At 33.3% G+C, this 19,371-nt stretch overlaps 2 protein-coding genes and 1 pseudogene across 5 annotated transcripts; 1 reads left to right on the top strand and 2 right to left on the bottom strand.

Annotated features, from left to right (window-relative positions):
* Positions 1 to 84: 84 nt before the first annotated feature.
* LOC125060105 lies at positions 85 to 2,051 on the bottom strand (annotated as a pseudogene).
* Positions 2,052 to 11,246: 9,195 nt separating this feature from the next.
* LOC125060471 (transcription elongation factor B polypeptide 3-like) lies at positions 11,247 to 18,868 on the top strand. 3 transcript variants are annotated; one of them, XR_007118864.1, is made up of 7 exons: positions 11,247 to 11,408; positions 11,746 to 11,941; positions 12,093 to 12,241; positions 12,510 to 12,656; positions 13,402 to 13,548; positions 14,954 to 15,193; positions 18,752 to 18,868. XR_007118864.1 is itself a non-coding variant. In XM_047665378.1 (6 exons), the coding sequence occupies exons 1-6, from the start codon at positions 11,337 to 11,339 to the stop codon at positions 15,011 to 15,013; spliced, it is 771 nt and encodes a 256-aa protein (XP_047521334.1). In that variant the 5' UTR covers positions 11,247 to 11,336; the 3' UTR covers positions 15,014 to 16,279. The 3 variants fall into 3 exon arrangements, 2 of the variants coding, with proteins under 2 accessions (XP_047521334.1, XP_047521335.1); XM_047665378.1 differs by lacking the exon at positions 18,752 to 18,868 and having other exon boundaries at positions 14,954 to 16,279; XM_047665379.1 differs by lacking the exons at positions 13,402 to 13,548; positions 18,752 to 18,868 and having other exon boundaries at positions 14,954 to 16,279.
* Positions 17,209 to 19,291, bottom strand: LOC125060470 (F-box/LRR-repeat protein 7-like). 2 transcript variants are annotated; one of them, XM_047665377.1, is made up of 2 exons: positions 19,043 to 19,291; positions 17,209 to 18,968 (listed from the first exon to the last, which is right to left on the bottom strand). In XM_047665377.1, exon 2 carries the CDS (start codon positions 18,936 to 18,938, stop codon positions 17,901 to 17,903), a length of 1,038 nt encoding a protein of 345 aa, XP_047521333.1. In that variant the 5' UTR covers positions 18,939 to 18,968; positions 19,043 to 19,291; the 3' UTR covers positions 17,209 to 17,900. The 2 variants fall into 2 exon arrangements, with proteins under 2 accessions (XP_047521333.1, XP_047521332.1); XM_047665376.1 differs by having other exon boundaries at positions 17,209 to 18,956; positions 19,043 to 19,290.
* Positions 19,292 to 19,371: the final 80 nt, after the last annotated feature.

The raw sequence follows: 19,371 nt of genomic DNA, 5'->3' as shown, positions 1-19,371 counted from the left end.
TTCTGAACCTTAGCCCTTGAAATTCGCGCCAAAGAACCACTGTCTACCTACATTTACAGTGAGTTAACGGTCATTTTTAGTCAGTAAATATTTGGAATATGAAAGGGAACTATATTCCCCATCTATGTAAGGCTTGTCACAGACCATAATGTGGTAGTATGTGGCTTTTGCAAGTTCTGAGGGAATACATCAAACTATTGTGTATGTATTATATACAAGTTTTCTTTTAAATTCTCAAACTATTTCTCTCTTTTGCATATACTTGAATCCTCATCATCTTGTCTTACTTATCTTCAGTAAATAAAAAATGTGTACATAAATATATTGTTTATTTATGATAACTTGAGTATTAAATTAAAAACATATTACACTCTTATAAAGTTCATATTTTATGCAGTACTGAGTATGCTTAAAACATTTTTGACAGTAGCTTTTATCATAACTACCTGTCAGTTTAAAAAAAAAGTGTTTTAGACATGTATTAATAGACAACATCAAAACATTTAAAAAAATGTTTTTCCTTTCTTTCACACCCTTTCTCCCAATTAAATCAAAATTCAACAAGTTTTAAAATAATATATTAATAAAAGATACATTCTACAATCATTAATTATAACACTAATATCACAGAAAAAATAATATATCAGTTACTCTGTCAACCTAGTATTTTTTTTAACAAATCATATCAAAGTTATGCATTAAACATATTATTTGAACAATCTTGTTAATTAGATTTCAAAATCAATAGAGCACAACATCTATGTTCCTAAATTTAGATTTTAGTTGTTTCTCATAATCTGTGTTAATAATTCGAGGGCACTGGTATAATGCCAAAAACTTTAAATTTTTATAGTACTCTGATATTATATCAACTATTACAGGTGAAATATTCTTCACTCTAGACAAACTGAGACTTTCTAATGTTATTAAAGTAGCACTGCCCAAAGTTTTTAAGAGTATTATTTCTGAGAAATTATTGTTGTTCCATATTTGTAAGTGTTCTAATTTCTTGAAATGTATTAAAGCTAAAAGTCCTAGATCGGTAAGGTTTTCACATCTTATAATAGCCAAATCTCTTAGTTGTGTACATCTGGACAGCATTTTTAAGCAAGAATCATCAACAGAATCCCCACCATGTATATGCATAGATTCTAAGATGTTTTCTTTTGACAAAATATAAGTTTAAATCCCTAATCTTTTTAATATATATATGGGACAAATTTTTGCATTTCAGTAACATACATATTACAATTACCAGGAGCAAGGCCAAAATCTTATAAGGCTAAATATTTTAGCTCTTTAAGATGATTAAATGGGAATAAGCAATCCACTTCACTAGATACCTAAATATAATTCTTTAAACTAAGTTTCCTTAAATGTGTCCGGTTTCTTAAATCATCCTTAAAGTTCTTATTCTACACATGACTAGTTCTAGTGAAATTAAATTGTGACATTTTTCAAAATGCTCTCTATGTCTGAACTCTGAATGAATAGTTGTAAACATACTGTATTTTCAATGAATAAATAAAGTCACTGTGTGTTGATATTATCTCCAAATTTTTCTCATTTACTTCACTTTGCCAATTTTCTCCATCTTTTGGATACATCTTCACACATAAGAATATCTTCCAGAGAAAGATATTTGAAAAACAAGACTATTAGTTCATCTGGTAAGTTGTTTATTGAAGTAAAGTCAGACAGATCTTCTCCAGCCATTGTTGAATACAATGTGGTCTAAAAGTATACCTTTTATTAAAATATTCAGTTAAGTAAATGTTAATAATTAATTGAAAGTAAAATAATAAATACCAACCTATATTAATTGCTTTCTTCTGTAAAAAAAAGGTAACATTAAAAAGCAGTAGACTGCTAACTATAGATAGTTCTTTGTTCTTTTGCGCTTCAGCTTCAAATAATGCATTTCACTAGTTGCATGTTTACGACACAAAATTGGCGAAAATTCAAAAACAATTTGACATATTCAATCAGTTTTAAGTTTGTTTAGTATAGGTCGGTTATCGAAAGCTGCGCGTTCACAGTACTCACACTAATGCAATTTCACTATACAGTGTTTAAAAATATTACTTTTTTGCCAAGCTATACATTTTAGTATTCTCTGGTTTTAGTAAGGTTGGGTGGGTTGTAAATAAATAAAAATATGTCAAATACATATAAATATTATGTGCATACGAGGGTGGATCCAAAAGTTCTAAGCAATCAAAAACATTGTGCACCATTTCACGAGTGAAAAAAGATCAACATGTATAAAATAATAATAATATAATACAGTAAAGATCAACATAAACAGTAGCAAAGGAAAAACAATAACTGTCTCTTTTATACTCATAAGCTTGACCGAGCGCGAGAGAGACGGACAGTCTTTTCATGCTTTTCATGATGTATTTGTGATTGTATTTCAGTTTGACATCACGTCTCGCGCTTATTCACAGACACTACACAAGCACAAAGTGTAAATGTGTTGAAGCCGCCAGCTTTAGATAACATACCTATACATATTTACAACAGTTAGAACTACTTTGGTCTCAACTCATAGAGGAATAACAATACATAATATATTATATAGTGGGAATAGAGACATCTTACCGTTTTTTTTGTCATGTCATAAACTATACGTCTTTGTGGATATACAATGCCATCTCTTATCGATATCGAAAACGAACTATATGTGTGTGTGCACACACACGCAGTTATGCACTTTATAAGGTACTAGCTGTTACCCGCGACTTCGTCTGCGTAGAACTACTACTTCGTGTAAATTTGTTTGGACTGAATAGGCTCTGAAACTATAATGAAACGATTCTAATGAAGCCGGCACATTTAATTATTGAGATTAATATAGGTAGACTTTTCCTGACCCTGATCCCTGACTTAACTTAGTTTAATACGTTTTTGTATACGACATTTTTTGTTTTTCCTTCTTTGGTCAAAACATGTAGGTTTTGTGGACTCGATACTCGTGAGCACGCCACATACAGTTGCCCATGGGAGAAACAGTTTTTTTCTAAATGAACACCAGCTACTTTGAGTGTCTGTCCTTGAGCTTTGTTTATCGTCATAGCGAATGCTGCTTTCAGGGGAAATTGTACTCTTTTGAATTGGAATGGCAAATCGGTAGGGATTATTGGAATACGGGGAATTAACACTTCTTCTCCCTTTGCTGTTCCTGTCATAATTATTGCTCTCACAATATTGCGTCCCAGGTGTGTAATTTGTAGACGTGTTCCATTACACATTCTTGGTGCGTCAAGATTTCGCATCAACAGGACCGGGACACCTACTTTTAGCCTCAACTTATGGGAAGGCACCCCCGATAATTCTAAGGAGTTAAGAAATTCTACAGGGAACGATGTCACTTGCTCAGTGTCCATGACATTGTCTACGGACAGATACTCAACAAAATCACCTTCCACATCTGACATGATTTGTTCGTTGATCTGCCCCACTACTTCGTTTGTCGGTGCTAAAATTGCCCTTTCGCACAGCCATTGTCTGTTCTTCATATTGGTTGCAAGATCGGGATAGACGTTGTTCTTTAAGTCATCCATGTTACAGACAACATTACAAAATTCACGATTCAATGTAATCATTCCGTCACTATTTGTTTCCATACGGTCTTCTCCGATTTTCAGAAGAGCATCCGCATATTGCACCAATTGTGTATCACTGTGCAGTTGTACTCGCATATTTGTAGTCAGACAAAAATTTTTTACATGCACCCATAATGGAGACGCTTTTAAACATGCATTTATTTCATCTGCCGGCGTGCCTCTAGTAATTACCGGTAGAGTCTGTCTAAAATCGCCAGCTAAAAGTACCACCATACCACCCATGATACTTTGGTTACTCTTAATATCTTTTATGGTCCGATCTAGTGCTTCTATCGCTCTTTTGTGGGACATGGTACATTCATCCCAAACCAACAGCTTACATTGCTGTAACATTCGTCCACGGTCACTATTTTTAGTAATGTTACAAACTGGCATTTCCTCATGAGCTAAGTTCAATGGCAGTTTAAGTACTGAATGTGCCGTTCGGCCACCATTAAGTAACGTAGCTGCTATTCCAGAAGAAGCTACAGCAACAGCAACTCCTTTATCTTTACGAATTTGGGCTAAAAGTAAATTTAAAAGAAATGTTTTACCCGTGCCTCCTGGCGCATCCAAAAAGAATAAACCACCTTCGCCACTTTCGATTTTTTGCACAACATTCTCAAAAACTAATCTTTGTTCTGGGTTTAGACGCGGAACAGACTCAGTTATTTGTTGTTGTAAAGAAGCAGCATCGTAACTCAATTCTCTTATTATATCACTGCAAACTTCCCCAGTTCTTTGCGGCCTGCTCAACCCAAAATCTGACAAATCTTTCCCAGTTATAGTTATGACTTGGTCTTCTATCTTTGTTAGGGCTTCATTAAAAATGAAATCATTGTATGTAACGTTTGGATTATGATGTTGTACTCTGTGTAAAATATCGTCGGCCATTTGAATTTTGTACCTTTCCCACAGTTGTTGAGGGTTTGAAAGCCCACATGTCGCTATTAGTATAGCAAAAAGCATTCTCACCTTGGCCGCTGATCTACATTGTGCAGCCTCTTCCAGTGTTATATTCCAATGATTGTCATCCTCCAATAATCCTCTTGCCTCACATGCCTCTCGAAATGTTGAAAATTCTTGATTGTTGTATTTTTTGAGATCATTGAAAGAGGTTGGCCCACGCACATGGTGTAGAAGCATCCTTAAACAAAAACATTCCATGTTAGTAACATGGACTGTGTAAACCCGTCCTAAGGCATCTCCAGATTTGACACCAGGCCAGTTCTGAACCGAAGTTCCTTGAATTCGGCGTTTCCAAGTTTTTCTGGTTGCGTCCCATGTGTAATATCTCGGTACCTCAGCATACATAAGAGTTCTTGCAAACTCATCTCTTATGCAAAGTTCAAAAAAAGCTGTAAGGGTGGTTTTTGGTCGAGTAGATAGTCGCTCGTGGAAATTATCTTCTGTAAAATAAACTCGTTCACCGTTCTCTAAGTGTACACTTAGATGTGTAACGGTGGGGTGCCTTTCGTGCAACGGGAACCCTAATAACCGCCACACGGCTTCGTTGCTGCTAACATAACGACCAGATTGATATGTATGTACTTCATTTACGCGATTTGCAAGCTCTGTGCTCCTAAAATTGAAAATAGCTTGGTCACTGCCTTTGTTAATATATTTGCAGATATATTTGATAGCGCGCACTGAACTGCAAGCCTCAACATTTATATGGGCGTTAAATATTTTTAATAGAATAGCGGAATAAGGGACCACCCAACTATTATCAATAGTGACGTAACTCCCATTTCGTAGTTTCACAGATGCCGTTCGACCTCCGTCTGCTGGTGCTCTTCTACGATAGAGTGGGTATCCGTTTTCACTGTGGACAGTGTCTTTGTGTAATTTGCGAGGAAATTTCTTTGTGCATTTTCCATCTTTCATGCAAGGGCACTGAGGATTTTCAGGTCCACATGGACCATGAATCATGTTTTTAACTATAATATCATGAAGTGTCTTGTCAGTGCTTGGATCGGGTATTTCTGCGCTGATAATATTATCAATTTGATCGGGTCTCAACTTGTCTTTTAACCACAATAATATGTGGACATGTGGTAGGCCACGCTTCTGCCACTCTATGGAATACATAAAGCAGATCACTTCTCCAAATATTCTGCCTTTGGAAATCACAGACATAAGTTTTTTAACTTTCAACCTAAAAACTCTTGCGACTACATCATGCCTATCAATCGCGCTTTGACCCGGCATTAATTCATTTACTATTTCCGGCCATGCTGGGTTGCAAGTAAACGTAACGAATAAGTCAGGGCGACCATATGTACGTACATAAGCAAACGCATCCTGAGTATATTCGTGTAAGTACCTCGGACTATTTACAAATGAAGACGGTAAAATTATCATTCTACCAATATCATTTGGATTTAGATTAGCGTCATTCGCTACTGCGTCTTGAAGGTGGATATAATTTTCTGCTCTTAATTTAGTTTGATTTAATGTTATGTATCGTAATCGTTCACTTTCTACCTTAACGTACATATCAACATAAAACTGATTGGCCAGTTGCCTGCATCGTGATATAATATTAAAATCATTTTCTCTAATCATGATATGAAAGGCATAAAAGTCCATACATGATACCTTTTTGTTAGGCAAGGGCAGGCCAGTTACAGGATCGACTTGTGGAATTTGAAAGTGATACCCTTCTTGCCCTTTGCTAAATATTAGCGGATATTGTAACGCATCGTAAAATTTATGTGTATCCGGCACCCTAGTTAGTGTGTTATCACGGGCATGTAAAACTATATCACGGGAAGCAAACTGTTCACCACAAACCATGGCTGCGACTTCATTTATTAAAGGTGCATTATATCGTCTTTCGTGTTCCCCACTTGGTGTACGATCTGGGTGAATCACCAACTTATAATCATCTCCCGGCATTCTTTCTAAGGCTGTTGTGAAAGTGTTTATTAGGCGGTTATGTTCATGCAACATTCTCTGAATATCAATGAACAATATCCTTTTCTACTAATTGAATGTTTTGACACCTGCGGTCAACCTCGTCGTTTTCATTTCCCATAAAATAAATCTGTAAAAATTTTGGTTGCTCATTATTTGTAGGAAGCAAAGAACCAATCCTATGATAGATTTGACCTTGGATTGTAAAAGTAGATGAAAACCCAGGCATAACCACCTCATTTTCTACACCAAATGACGTCATTTGAAAGCATGAATTATATTTCCTTATTTTGATTAAAAAACGCCGCGATTCGTTGTTATCACCTAAAAGTAAAGACTTCAATGGTTCCTCTGGTTCTCCAAGTATTGGAATTGAAACCTTGCCACCAGAACAACACATACCCGGAGTTTCTTCTTTCCACTTGAGTGCTTCACAATGTATACATTTTTTATCCATTCCACCTATGAGAAGTAATCGATGGTTATTATACTCAATCGATGGGTCATAATCAAAAGCAGCATTGTGGAATGCTCCCCATGTATACATTGTAAACGCATTTCTCCTTTCTGACTGCCGTTCAGCATTTAACACACGTCGTCTTTGGGATTCTTCTGGCATCTCTGCAGCTATCAATGATGCGTGTCGCTCAGCATCTAAAATCTGCCGGGCCTGAGTCTGTTCATAGGTCTCGGCAGCTCTTTGCGTTGCGTGTCGCTCAGCATCTATAATCTGCCGGGCCTGAGTCTGTACATAGGTTTCGGCAGCTCTTTGCGTTGCGTGTCGCTCAGCATCTAAAATCTGCCGGGCCTGAGTCTGTTCATAGGTCTCGGCAGCTCTTTGCGTTGCGTGTCGCTCAGCATCTAAAATCTGCCGGGCCTGAGTTTGTTCATAGGTCTCGGCAGCTCTTTGCGTTGCGTGTCGCTCAGCATCTAAAATCTGCCGGGCCTGAGTCTGCTCCTCAGATTCTTGGGATCTAGCTACTTGCGCAGTTCGAGCTCTTTTAGAGCTACGCGCTAAATTAGATTTACGCTTGCGAGGCATATTACTTAACCAGTTACCTACCTAAAGTAATAAAAACAGGTAAGTACTTATGCAAAAAAAAATTCTTTAGCTGACAAAAAAATTTAGTTAAAGGTACTGAGTACGAAACTATACTTAAGGTAGGTACTTATACACATGAAATAAAACAAAAACAAAACGAATTGCTAAACTAAAACTAAATGTTAAAAAAAATATACTATCCACATGGAATAAAAACAAAATGAATCGATAAAATTATATGCGAAACTACTGGAACTATTTTATTCACAAAACAACATTACTTACCTATTAATACTCAATAAAAACTATGCTGACCTTCTTAGGTACCGTAACTACTTACTAAATGTGAAAAAAACTTAAAAAAACCTGCCTACTAATCTACTACAATTTTACACCTATCCTAAAAAATGAATTAAAGTATTTATTTTACCTATTAACTATAATTCTACCTACTACTAACTTATGCTAAACTAATAATAACAACCAAAACAACTAAGTAAATAACACAAAATGCTTATCCAAGAAACCCTAAACACCAATGAAAACGTAAAGAAAGCGAATACGTTGCAGCTCAAAATTGTAGATATCGCATGCGTCCGCCAACGACGTCTGCCCTCACGTGTCTGCCCGTTCGGGTAAGCATACTTTGTGTCTTGTGATCTACACTCCTCCCACCGAGCCATCCGCGTCCCCCGCACGTCTTTGCCGCCGCGCCGCGCAGCGCGCCCGCGCCCGCCAGCCCCGCCACACCACACCATGCATCGTCACACTCACACATTCATAGTGTATAGGCCGATGGGCCTGATGGACATGTCAGGCAGAAAGTATTCTAAAAGCTGGCTAGGAGTATTTGAATTATGCGATACATAACTGCACCCCGCGTTTTCACCCGCATAATTCCGGGATCGGGATCGGGATAAAAAGTAAAGATGTCCTTTCCCAAGGTTCCATCTATCTCTATACCAAAATTCATCAAAATCGGTTCAGCGGTTTAGGCGTGAAAACGAAACAGACAGACTGTCTATGTCTTTCCCCAAGGTTCCATCTATCTCTATACCAAAATTCATTTAGTAGGCATATACGATACATAACTGCACCCTGCGTTATCTATCACTCGCATAATTACGGGATCGGGATCGGGATAAAAGGTTGCCTTTGTCCTTTTCCAAGGTTCCATCTATCTCTGTACCAAAATTCATTTAGTAGGGATATACGATACACAACTGCACTCTGCGTTTCCACCCGTATAATTCCGGGATCGGGATCGGGATCTGGATAAAAAGTACCCTATGTCCTTTCCCAAAGTTCCATCTATCTCTATACCAAAATTCATCAAAATCGGTTCAGCGGTTTAGGCGTGAAAAGGTAACAGACAGACAGACAGACAGAGTTACTTTCGCATTTATAATATTAGTAGGGATAGTAGGGATAGAGAATTAGGTACAAGTACTACAAATGTATAGATTATATAGGAATATGTTATATAATCTAGACCATTGTAGTACTTGTACCTAGTACTTATTAGTTTAAAGAAAATTGAAGAGTATCTCATATTGGTTGTATTACAATATTTATTTACCTACATCAAAGACTTAAAATATTTGTGTTTGTTAAAATATTCTTGGACAAAAGATTTCATTTCATCATCACCAGAATAGTTGACCTATTTTCCACATAATTTTCAGCACACTTTGTTAATTTTTTTTGAATGTGTTACACATAATAAAATAAATAAAAAAGCCGTTTTATTTCTTGCAAAAGAACAAAGTAAACTTAATACTATTTTTACACATATATTTTTAAGAAAGTAAATTACACAATTTTTTTTATACTAATTTTTATATCTATTTCCTAATTATTTTGCAAGAACCCTTCCGCAGGTGTAGGCCTCCTCCAGGGATCTCCAGGTATCTCCTTTCTGAATTCCTTGCAATCACTTCATGTTCCGTTTCCGACTAAAATCTCCTGCCTTTTGCTTTATCTTTTATTGTATTATAATGTATTATCTTCTTTCATTATCTATAGTAATATTATGATTTTGTTTTTAACTAGCGTATCCTAGCTATCCCTGTATGTATTTCCTTTTGATGTCTTTGTTTCTCGCGTGTAGTTTCCCAACCTTTTACTTGAAACTGACATAAAGTTGACTATTGCCATAATATAAAAAATAAAAAATGTGTATTGTGTACCTATCAGTGTCGCCAACTTGGGGGGTTTTCCCCAAATTTAGGGGTAATCAAGATGTCCAGGATTTTTTTTAGGGGGTACCTACTTTATTCAAGAATTTTTATTCTCTACAAACACACGATTCTATATAATTAATATTAAGCTAATTCGAACGCAATCAACAAACCAAATAACTAAAAAAAGCTTAAATATCGAAAAACAATAATTTCATGTGTTAAAATTGTTCTTCTGACCGTATGATCAAGTCATTTAACGTAAATCATATGTACGATTTCAAAAACATCAGCAACAGCAAAACGCAACGCGATATCCAGGCCGATGCCTTCGACGAAATATTAGAAGCTTATCCCAATGACATTTAAAAATATTGTATTAGACGAAAAAAAACACATTGAAGCAAATCGTTTTTTATTTTATTATTTGACGTGATAACGTCTTTAAAATCGTTTTAGTCGGGTGACATGTTCAGAAACTTGTGTCACACCAAAACCTCACGATCGCAGGTATAACGAGAGAGAGAGACGGACCGATCTCCCGTCCCATCTCGAGCGCTGCCAGTCATTCCGTGAATGTATGAAGAAAAATGTGTATCATAGTCGAATAAGTAAACTTGTCATTTTACACCCGAAATTTATCATCAAAAGTGTGAATAAAACGATAGATGTAATTTAAAATTTGAAAAAATTGTTATCTTCATTAATTCCTTACTTCCCAAAAACTTATATCACCAATAAGACGTTATCACGTAAACATCTCGATCGTAAACCTACTTTACAAACAACCAATATTTTTTAGCATGAAAAAAATATTATTTTTTAGATTAGATTTTTTCCTAATTTTTGAATTAATTTAAAAATAAACACCATAAATATTTTATTTTTCATGGTTTTTTTTAAATAAAAGTAAACAATAGAAATTATGAACACAAAGTAACGTTTTATTATCAAAATCGAAATTAACTTAATCTCGTTTTGATAGATTTTAGTTGAAATTTGATAGATGCTGAGTGTATGGCGTATGCCTTTTCAGTAGCACATTGCAGTACTTTTGTTGTCTTTTTTATTGTATGTAACCTTGTGCTGCTGAATAAATTTATTTTACTTTTAAATTTCCATTAAAACTTGAGCTTTTGTAAAATTAACTCGTTTTTATCATCCTTTCGATGTTTTACAATAAAAACATCAATGCATCGAGTATATCAATACATCTTCAAAGCATCGCATTCAATGTATCGCATTGTAAACTTCGATGTATATCGAATATCCCTATTGTTCGAGGTCCGGGTTATAAAAAACCAGACATAATGTCGGGAGGTGGCCCGTGGCAGATGAAAAATCGACTATGATTGATTTTCAATTATAAAAATAATTGATAATAATAATATTGTTAATTAATAATTATTAATCTATTATTTTAAATATAAAAATCACGTACAAAAATCGATTTTCACTTTAAAAAAAAAACGATTATTTTTTCGCATCCCTAGTCCGTTTACAGTTGGCAGTGTTAGCAATTGGCACTTGGCAGTAAACTTACAAAAAAAGTTGTTCTTCGGTTAAAGACAAAAATATTTTTGTGTTATGGCGTCTGTACAAAATTTTATTAAACACTATCAACAAGCAATGGAAATATATTGCGATAATGTACATAAAGTAAGTAAAAAACAATTGAATAAGCCTCGTGGGTCTCGGTTTAATTATTTGGTAACTTTGCAATCTTTAATTTTTTTTTGCATACTAAAACGACAGCCCTGTACATTTTATAATAGTATAATACCCGGAATGATATCTTTCAAGAAATGCAATGTCATGAAGTGTTTATTCGGCTATGATTGAGCAGCCTAAAAAATATTTCGTTCGTTTTCGTACCTCTTGATATTGTAACCTATGCTTTGTCATGTTTAACTTGTAACTGGTAACAAATCAGGAGTATATTTGTTTATACAATGTATAAATTTTCAGTATCGTAAGAGTGTATTTACTGTTGCAGACTTTAAAGTACATAAGTAAATTGGATCTAATTAATATAACAGTGCAGCACCTTCGAGAAACTGGTGTGGGCCGATTTGTCAATCATCTTCGTACTGTAAAATCTCTAAGAGTTAATCGGGCTGCCAGAGCACTTGTGCGCAAATGGAAGCTAATGGTGGCTTCTGAAAAGAGTGACCAGGAAACAGATAATGAAAGTGAGCTTCTAAAATCCTAATGTTCATCTTAAAAATTAACTCTTAGTCGTATTATTTAATAAATCATTGCATGCTTGTTTTGTCCTTTATTTATAGTATATGTAGATTTTCATAATCATTAATTTGTATGTGTTAAAAATATTATGTTTAGTATTCGAGAATGATGGAAATTCAAATGGCAACCATAGATCAAAATACCAACAAGAAGAATATGAAACTGAGTCAAAGCAAGAGGATAAATCAAATAGACACATGAATGGTGACCACAATTGTAATAAGAGAAAAAATCAGAGTAGTAAGGTTAGTAAAACAAATTTTGGAGATGAAGACGTGGCGGCCGGCGGGAGATGTATAATGTATATAGTAATTAATATGTATGAATAATATTTCTATAGTTTTGTAGTATATGTATTCGCCGATTTTAAATATTTAACGAAACGAAACTCATTGTAATTTTTCTCTAATCAAATTTAAAGACCACTTAAATCATCCTAAGTTGACAACATCTTCTGAATGTTTTCGAATACATTGATTGTATTAAAACATATTAAGTGTTCTAATTTTACAGCGTTGTCAAGAAGAGGGGAAGAAACTAAAATCCCTGACGGGTAATATTAAAATAGCCCAAAAGGCAATAAAGGCGCCAATCAAACAGACAGAAATGTCGTACGTTGATTTAGTTGCCAATCTACCGCGAAGTATTGCCAGGAGACCAGTATGTATCATTTCTTCTATTATCTATATGAATTTTTCTCTAGGTGATATAATATTTATAATTAAATTTAAAAATACATAGCATACCTTATAGCTTTTAAACATTCCAATTAAATTTATTTATTTTTACTTCATTAAATTCAGAAAATCAATTTAGATCATATCAATAATCAGATAATAGAATCACTTCAATAATCAGCAAAAATATTGCATAGATGGTAATCAGATGTATGTGAGAAAATATAGGATTTTTTGTGGGAAAACAATATAATTTTTCATTTCATAAACCATGTTTTTTTTTATTTTACTACAATAATATGATGGTACATTGTAACATACAAATGTATTTAAATATTAATATTGTTTTTATTTTATGCTACATTGAGATTATGTATTAATCTCCTGCAAGCTGCAAGGCAATGTACTAAATAAATTTGGTTCTCAATTGAGGCACATTTAAGTTGTTGTCATAAAAAAGTGGTTACATATATGACATCCTATAGATGATAATCAAAATGCCAAAAAAATCAGCATCATTTTATATGGTTAGTTGTCTAATATAATTAGTAGGTCAAAGATTTTGAGAGCACCTAAGCTAAAACTTATTGCTTACATATAATTTTTTTTGCAAGTTGTAAAGGAAAAAAATATGCTCCATCCTAAAGGCTGTCAAAGCACCCACTAACATGGGAACATTGATCAAACATTGATCATATTAAAACATATTAAGTGTTCTAATTTTACAGCATTGTCAAGAAGAGAGGAAGAAACTAAAATCCCTGACGGGTAATATAAAAAAAGCCCAAAAGGCAATAAAGGCGCCAATCAAACAGACAGAAATGTCGTACGTTGATTTAGTTGCCAATCTACCGCGAAGTATTGCCAGGAAACCAGTATGTATCATTTCTTCTATTATCTATATGAATTTTTCTCTAGGAGATATAACATTTATAATTACAGTCAAAACCGTTTATAAAGACATTGGAGGGACCGTATAGTTTCCGACGTTATATCCGATAGTCGTTATAAGCAATGTCATATACACAAGTACAGTACATATGTATGTACATAGTTATATTATCATAGTTATCTATCTAGAATAGGTAGGTATGTTTTATAATATGTTATGTTAATATTAAGTAAAGGAGTCAAAAAAGAAACAAAATTTTTTATTACGACAAAAGTAATCAGTCATTTTGGCCTGTTTTTTATTAGCCCAGTCTCAAATATTTTTTGCATTTTATCCATATGACATGAGATTTTTATTCAATAGAAAACACTTTTCGCTTTTTTTGCGATATGATAACACATAAATTCACAATTGCACAGTCTAAACAACACCAACACTTTTAAATCAAACTGTTACTCACGCAGTCAATTAGCGAACTAAACATGTGTAAAGTATGGTCAAATGGCCGGGAAGAGGTTCGGATGAGGCGGGAGAAAGTGCGTAGGTAATAATATGCCTAATATTCATTCAATGCTTATAAATAAGATTTAAAATCGTTTGTATTGTTTTGTTTTGCTGAGACAAGAAGCGGTTGGTCTTTATAGCCGATGAATATCGAAAAAAATTCGTCGTTGTAAGCGATATGTCGCTGTATCCGATGTTGTTATAAGCGGTTTGTTTACTGAATAGTTTACTAGGGATTCGGACGGGACCATACAATCTGGTTGTAATAACCGATAGGTCGTTGTAAACGATGTCGTTATAAACGGTTTTGACTGTAAATTTAAAAATACATAGCATACCTTATAGCTTTTAAACATTCCAATTAAATTTATTTATTTTTACTTCATTAAATTCAGAAAATCAATTTAGATCATATCAATAATCAGATAATAGAATCACTTAAGTCGTTGTCATAAAAAAGTGGTTACATACATGACATCCTATAGATGCTAATCAAAATGCCAAAAAAATCAGCATCATTTTTATATGGTTAGTTGTCTAAAATAATTAGTAGGTCAAAGATTTTGAGAGCACCTGAGCTAAAACTCATTGCTTACATATAAGTTTTTTTGCAAGTTGTAAAGGAAAAAGATATGCTCCATCCTAAAGGCCGTCAAAGCACCCACTAACATGGGTGCCCTTGGGCTGCGGCAACTACCTCGTGAATGCTCCATAGTCGGGAGGCAATTGTTATCATATAAAAAATCGTTGCTTCACTTATAATTTATTTCCTTAATCTAATTCTCTGTAAAAACCTAACATACTGAGCACAATAAAAATATCTACAGTATATTGATTTACTTTTCCAAAACTTTTCTGAATATAACTATACATATTGCACACAGGCACAGCACGGAACAGCATTGGCTGCAACTGCAAGAACTGCAGCAGGAGTAGCATCATAAGCTTTTGCCCCTAACATACTGAAGGGCGGAAGACCTACCTCAGTTCTCCCTAACTCTATCGCCCTTCGTAAAACCTAAAAAAGCACCCCTAATGCAAACAGCCCTCCAATTCATGAGGGGAAGAAAACTGTGAATTTCCATAGAAATTATTGTAAGCAAGTGTTACCGACCAGCGATGATGTGAGTTTTTGTCTTGGTTCAACTAACCATTAATAGGAAATTTGTAAATAATATAGCGTATTATTATACATACATAGTTTTTGTTATGCATATAGTAATATATATATAATGTTCAAATCCTGTACAGAATGTACTTTTGATAACCTGAAAACCCCTGATCAAGGTTTTTATAAGAAACAAAATCCAATTGTTTTCAGGACTTGGGGTAATGTAAATATATATTTATCACAATAATCCTTATAAAATAAATCTTATATATAAAATCCAATAGTTAAATTTCATTTATATAAATTATATGACATTTTGATTTTTTAAAAATATTATTATTATTTTATTATACAGATTTCAATTAAAACATTACAAGTGGAACTTATAATCGAATCTTAAATGATACAAAATATTGTATAAATGTTATGAATATAAATAATCAATAATTCTATATTATAAACTCTTTAGAGCTTTACATTTTCATATTTTTGTATTTACTTAGGGTGATATTCAGAGTCGAGGGCCGAGGCCAATCACTAAATATGGCTCCCATATGTCAAAAGTGTTTGGAGTTACAATTCACTTGACTATGAATCTTGCCTTAATTATTATTTTATTTGCTTAACAGGCTTTCAAGTTTACATAGTCCAATATCAACTCAATTATTTCAATAGGTAATACAACTACAATTTGTTTTTTTGTAAACTGTGTAGAAGACTCAGGAATCCTTTTTTGATTGAAATTCAAAGACAAGTTTATGAAGGAACTTTCTTATTTCTGAGAAAAATATAGTAGCTTCTATAGTCTTAACATAATCCAGCATTAATAAGTTGAAGATAACTCACACATTGACTGGTATACAAATTATTTTAGAAATATTTTAATGTAATGTAGTTTGTATGTAGTCATTAATTTAAGAGTATGAAATAGGTGTTTGCGGTCCCTATAACAAATGACTGTTATTATATTGATGTTGCTATAATTTCTACACAAATTACGATCAAAATTACATTGAACACATGTATTTAGAAAAGTTATTTATATAATCTCATTCGGTAATATTCTAATTATGAAATGAAATACAGACTTTTATTGGCATATTTTATTTACATACTTTACTTTAAGAAAATTAAATTAAAGCATTATTCTCCTAACAAAACAATGCTTTGAAATATTTTTTTAATTATTAAAGTACAATGTGTCCTAACCAAGGAGGTTTCAATTTAAGTACACATTATCTGTGGCGAGCGCGCTGTGCGCGCAACTCGCTGGTTCTGGGCCAATAGACCAATATCAGACTTTTTCTATTTTGGCGCTATTTCGTACATACGAATTTGAGCAATATTTTGTTGGATAAAACTATAGTAGCAAAAATGTCAAGTAACACCGACGATACCGATGAAAATTTAACTCCAAATGACATTCTAGTAACAGCTACTGACGAATAGTCTTTTGCCAGAAAACTCCTATTCTCTGTTAGTATGATATAGAAACCTGACAAGAACGGATTTGATGTATTTGTCCTTAGTGTTATTCTCATGATTTTTATGAAATATATATTTTTATATTTTATATCATCACAAAGTGATTTCACTGGGACAATTCAAACAACAAAATAATATATAAGTATACAAATGTCAGATCCAATTGGAAAATGTATGTCATGGCCTTTCACACGTCTTCAGAGTCAGGATAAGATTTAGAGACAGGTTATAAACCATCTGTCAAAATCAGACAACCATTTGACTGCTTAGAGACTTAGTTCCTAGTTACTCCTCTCTGAACCTTAGCCCTTGAAATTCGCGCCAAAGAAACACTGTCTACCTACATTTACAGTGAGTTAACGGTAATTTTTAGTCACTTAACATTTGTAATAAAAAATGGAACTATATTCCTCATCTAAGTAAGGCTTGTCACAGACCGTAATGTTATAGTATGTGACTTTTGCAAGTTCTGAGGGAATTCATCAAACTATTGTGTATGTATTATATACAAGTTTTCTTGTAAATTCTCAAACTATTTCTCTCTTTTGCATATACTTTAATCCTGAAATTCATGTCTTACTTATCTTCAGAAAATAAAAACATAAATATATTATTTATTTATGAAAACTTGAGTATTAAGTTAACGCTTTGTTCATCCGACTGTATTCAACTTGTGTCAGCATATTATGTTCCTAAAAAAAATGAGCCAATAGATGGCACTAACATTAAAAACTGTAATTGTTATTGGGCTATTGGCTATCTGTGTAATCATCAAATTTTTCATTAGAATGGAAATTATCGTACAATCTGCGTACGATAGTCGAGTACCATCGTACGTAGATATGAAATTACCGTACGGTTCCGAACACTGCTGGGGGGTATGCTCAAATCATTTTTGACAGAAGCTTTTATTTTAATTATTAATCACCCAGCCTGTCACTTTAAAAATAAATGTGATTTAGACAGGTATTAATAGACAACATCAAAACATTTAAAAAAAATGTCTTTCCTTCCTCAAAGGAGTACCACACCCTTTCAATTAAATCAAAATTCAACAAGTTTTAAAATAATATATTAATAAAAGATACATTCTACAATCATTAATTATAACACTAATATCACAGAAAAAATAATATATCAGTTACTCTGTCAACCTAGTATTTTTTTTAACAAATCATATCAAAGTTATGCATTAAACATATTATTTGAACAATCTTGTTAATTAGATTTCAAAATCAATAGAGCACAACATCTATGTTCCTAAATTTGGATTTTAGTTGTTTCTCATAATCTGTGTTAATAATTCGAGGGCACTGGTATAATGCCAAAAACTTTAAATTTTTATAGTACTCTGATATTATATCAACTATTACAGGTGAAATATTCTTCACTCTAGACAAACTGAGACTTTCTAATGTTATTAAAGTAGCACTGCCCAAAGTTTTTAAGAGTACCATTTCTGAGAAATTGTTGTTGTTCCATATTTGTAAGTGTTCTAATTTCTTGAAATGTATTAAAGCTAAAAGTCCTACATCGGTAAGATTTTCACATCTTATAATAGCCAAATCTCTTAGTTGTGTACATCTGGACAGCATTTTTAAGCAAGAATCATCAACAGAATCCCCACCATGTATATGCAAAGTTTCTAAGATGTTTTCTTTTGATAAAATTAAATTTTTCACAAAATCTAAGTTTAAATCCCTAATCTTTTCAATATATATGTGGGACAAATTCTTGCATTCCAGCAACATATTACAATTACCAGGAGCAAGTCCAAAATCTGACAAGGCCAAATATTTTAGCTCTTTAAGATGATTAAATGGGAATAACCAATCCACTTCACTAGATAGCTGAATAGAATTCTTCAAACTAAGTTTCCTTAAATGTGTCCGATTTATTAAATCACCCTCAAAGTTCTTACTTATTCTACACATGACTAGTTCTAGTGAAATTAAATTGTGACATTTTTCCAAAATGCTCTCTATGTCTGAATAGTTGTAAACATACTGTATTTTCAATGAATAAATAAAGTCACTGTGTGTTGATATTATCTCCAAATTTTTCTCACTTACTTCACTTTGTCCAGGTTTCCCTGAAAAGACAATAACAAATTGTCTCCACAAGATGGGATCCAAAGCCAATTTTCTCCATCTTTTGGATACATCTTCACACATAAGAATATCTTCCAGAGAAAGATATTTGAAAAACAAGACTATTAGTTCATCTGGTAAGTTGTTTATTGAAGTTAAGTCAGACAGATCTTCTCCAGCCATTGTTGAATACAATGTGGTCTAAAAGTATACCTTTTATTAAAATATTCAGGTAGGTAAATGTTAAAAATAAATTGTAAATGAAAAATTAAATAATAAGTACCAACCTATATTAATTGCTTTCCTCCGTAAATAAAAGCTTACAGTAAAAAGCAGATAGTTCTTTGTTCTTTTGCGCTTCAGCTTCAAATAATGCAATTCACTAGTTGCATATTTACAACACAAATTTGGCGAAAATTCAAAAACAATTTGACATATCAAATGAGTTTTATGTTTGTTTAGTACATATTTACAACAATTTGAACTTGTCTCAACTCTCAACTGCAGCTTACCACTACCTAATGGAAAATATGTCAAATTTGACAGTTGTTAAATAGTATTGCCATTTTTTCATATTTTGTATGATTCTTTACTAAATGTTCTTTTTTCTATTACC

The sequence above is a fragment of the Pieris napi genome, chromosome 21 (assembly GCF_905475465.1).
Source record: "Pieris napi chromosome 21, ilPieNapi1.2, whole genome shotgun sequence".
NCBI classification, from domain to species: domain Eukaryota; kingdom Metazoa; phylum Arthropoda; class Insecta; order Lepidoptera; family Pieridae; genus Pieris; species Pieris napi.
This window is presented reverse-complemented; position numbering and strand designations above follow the sequence as displayed.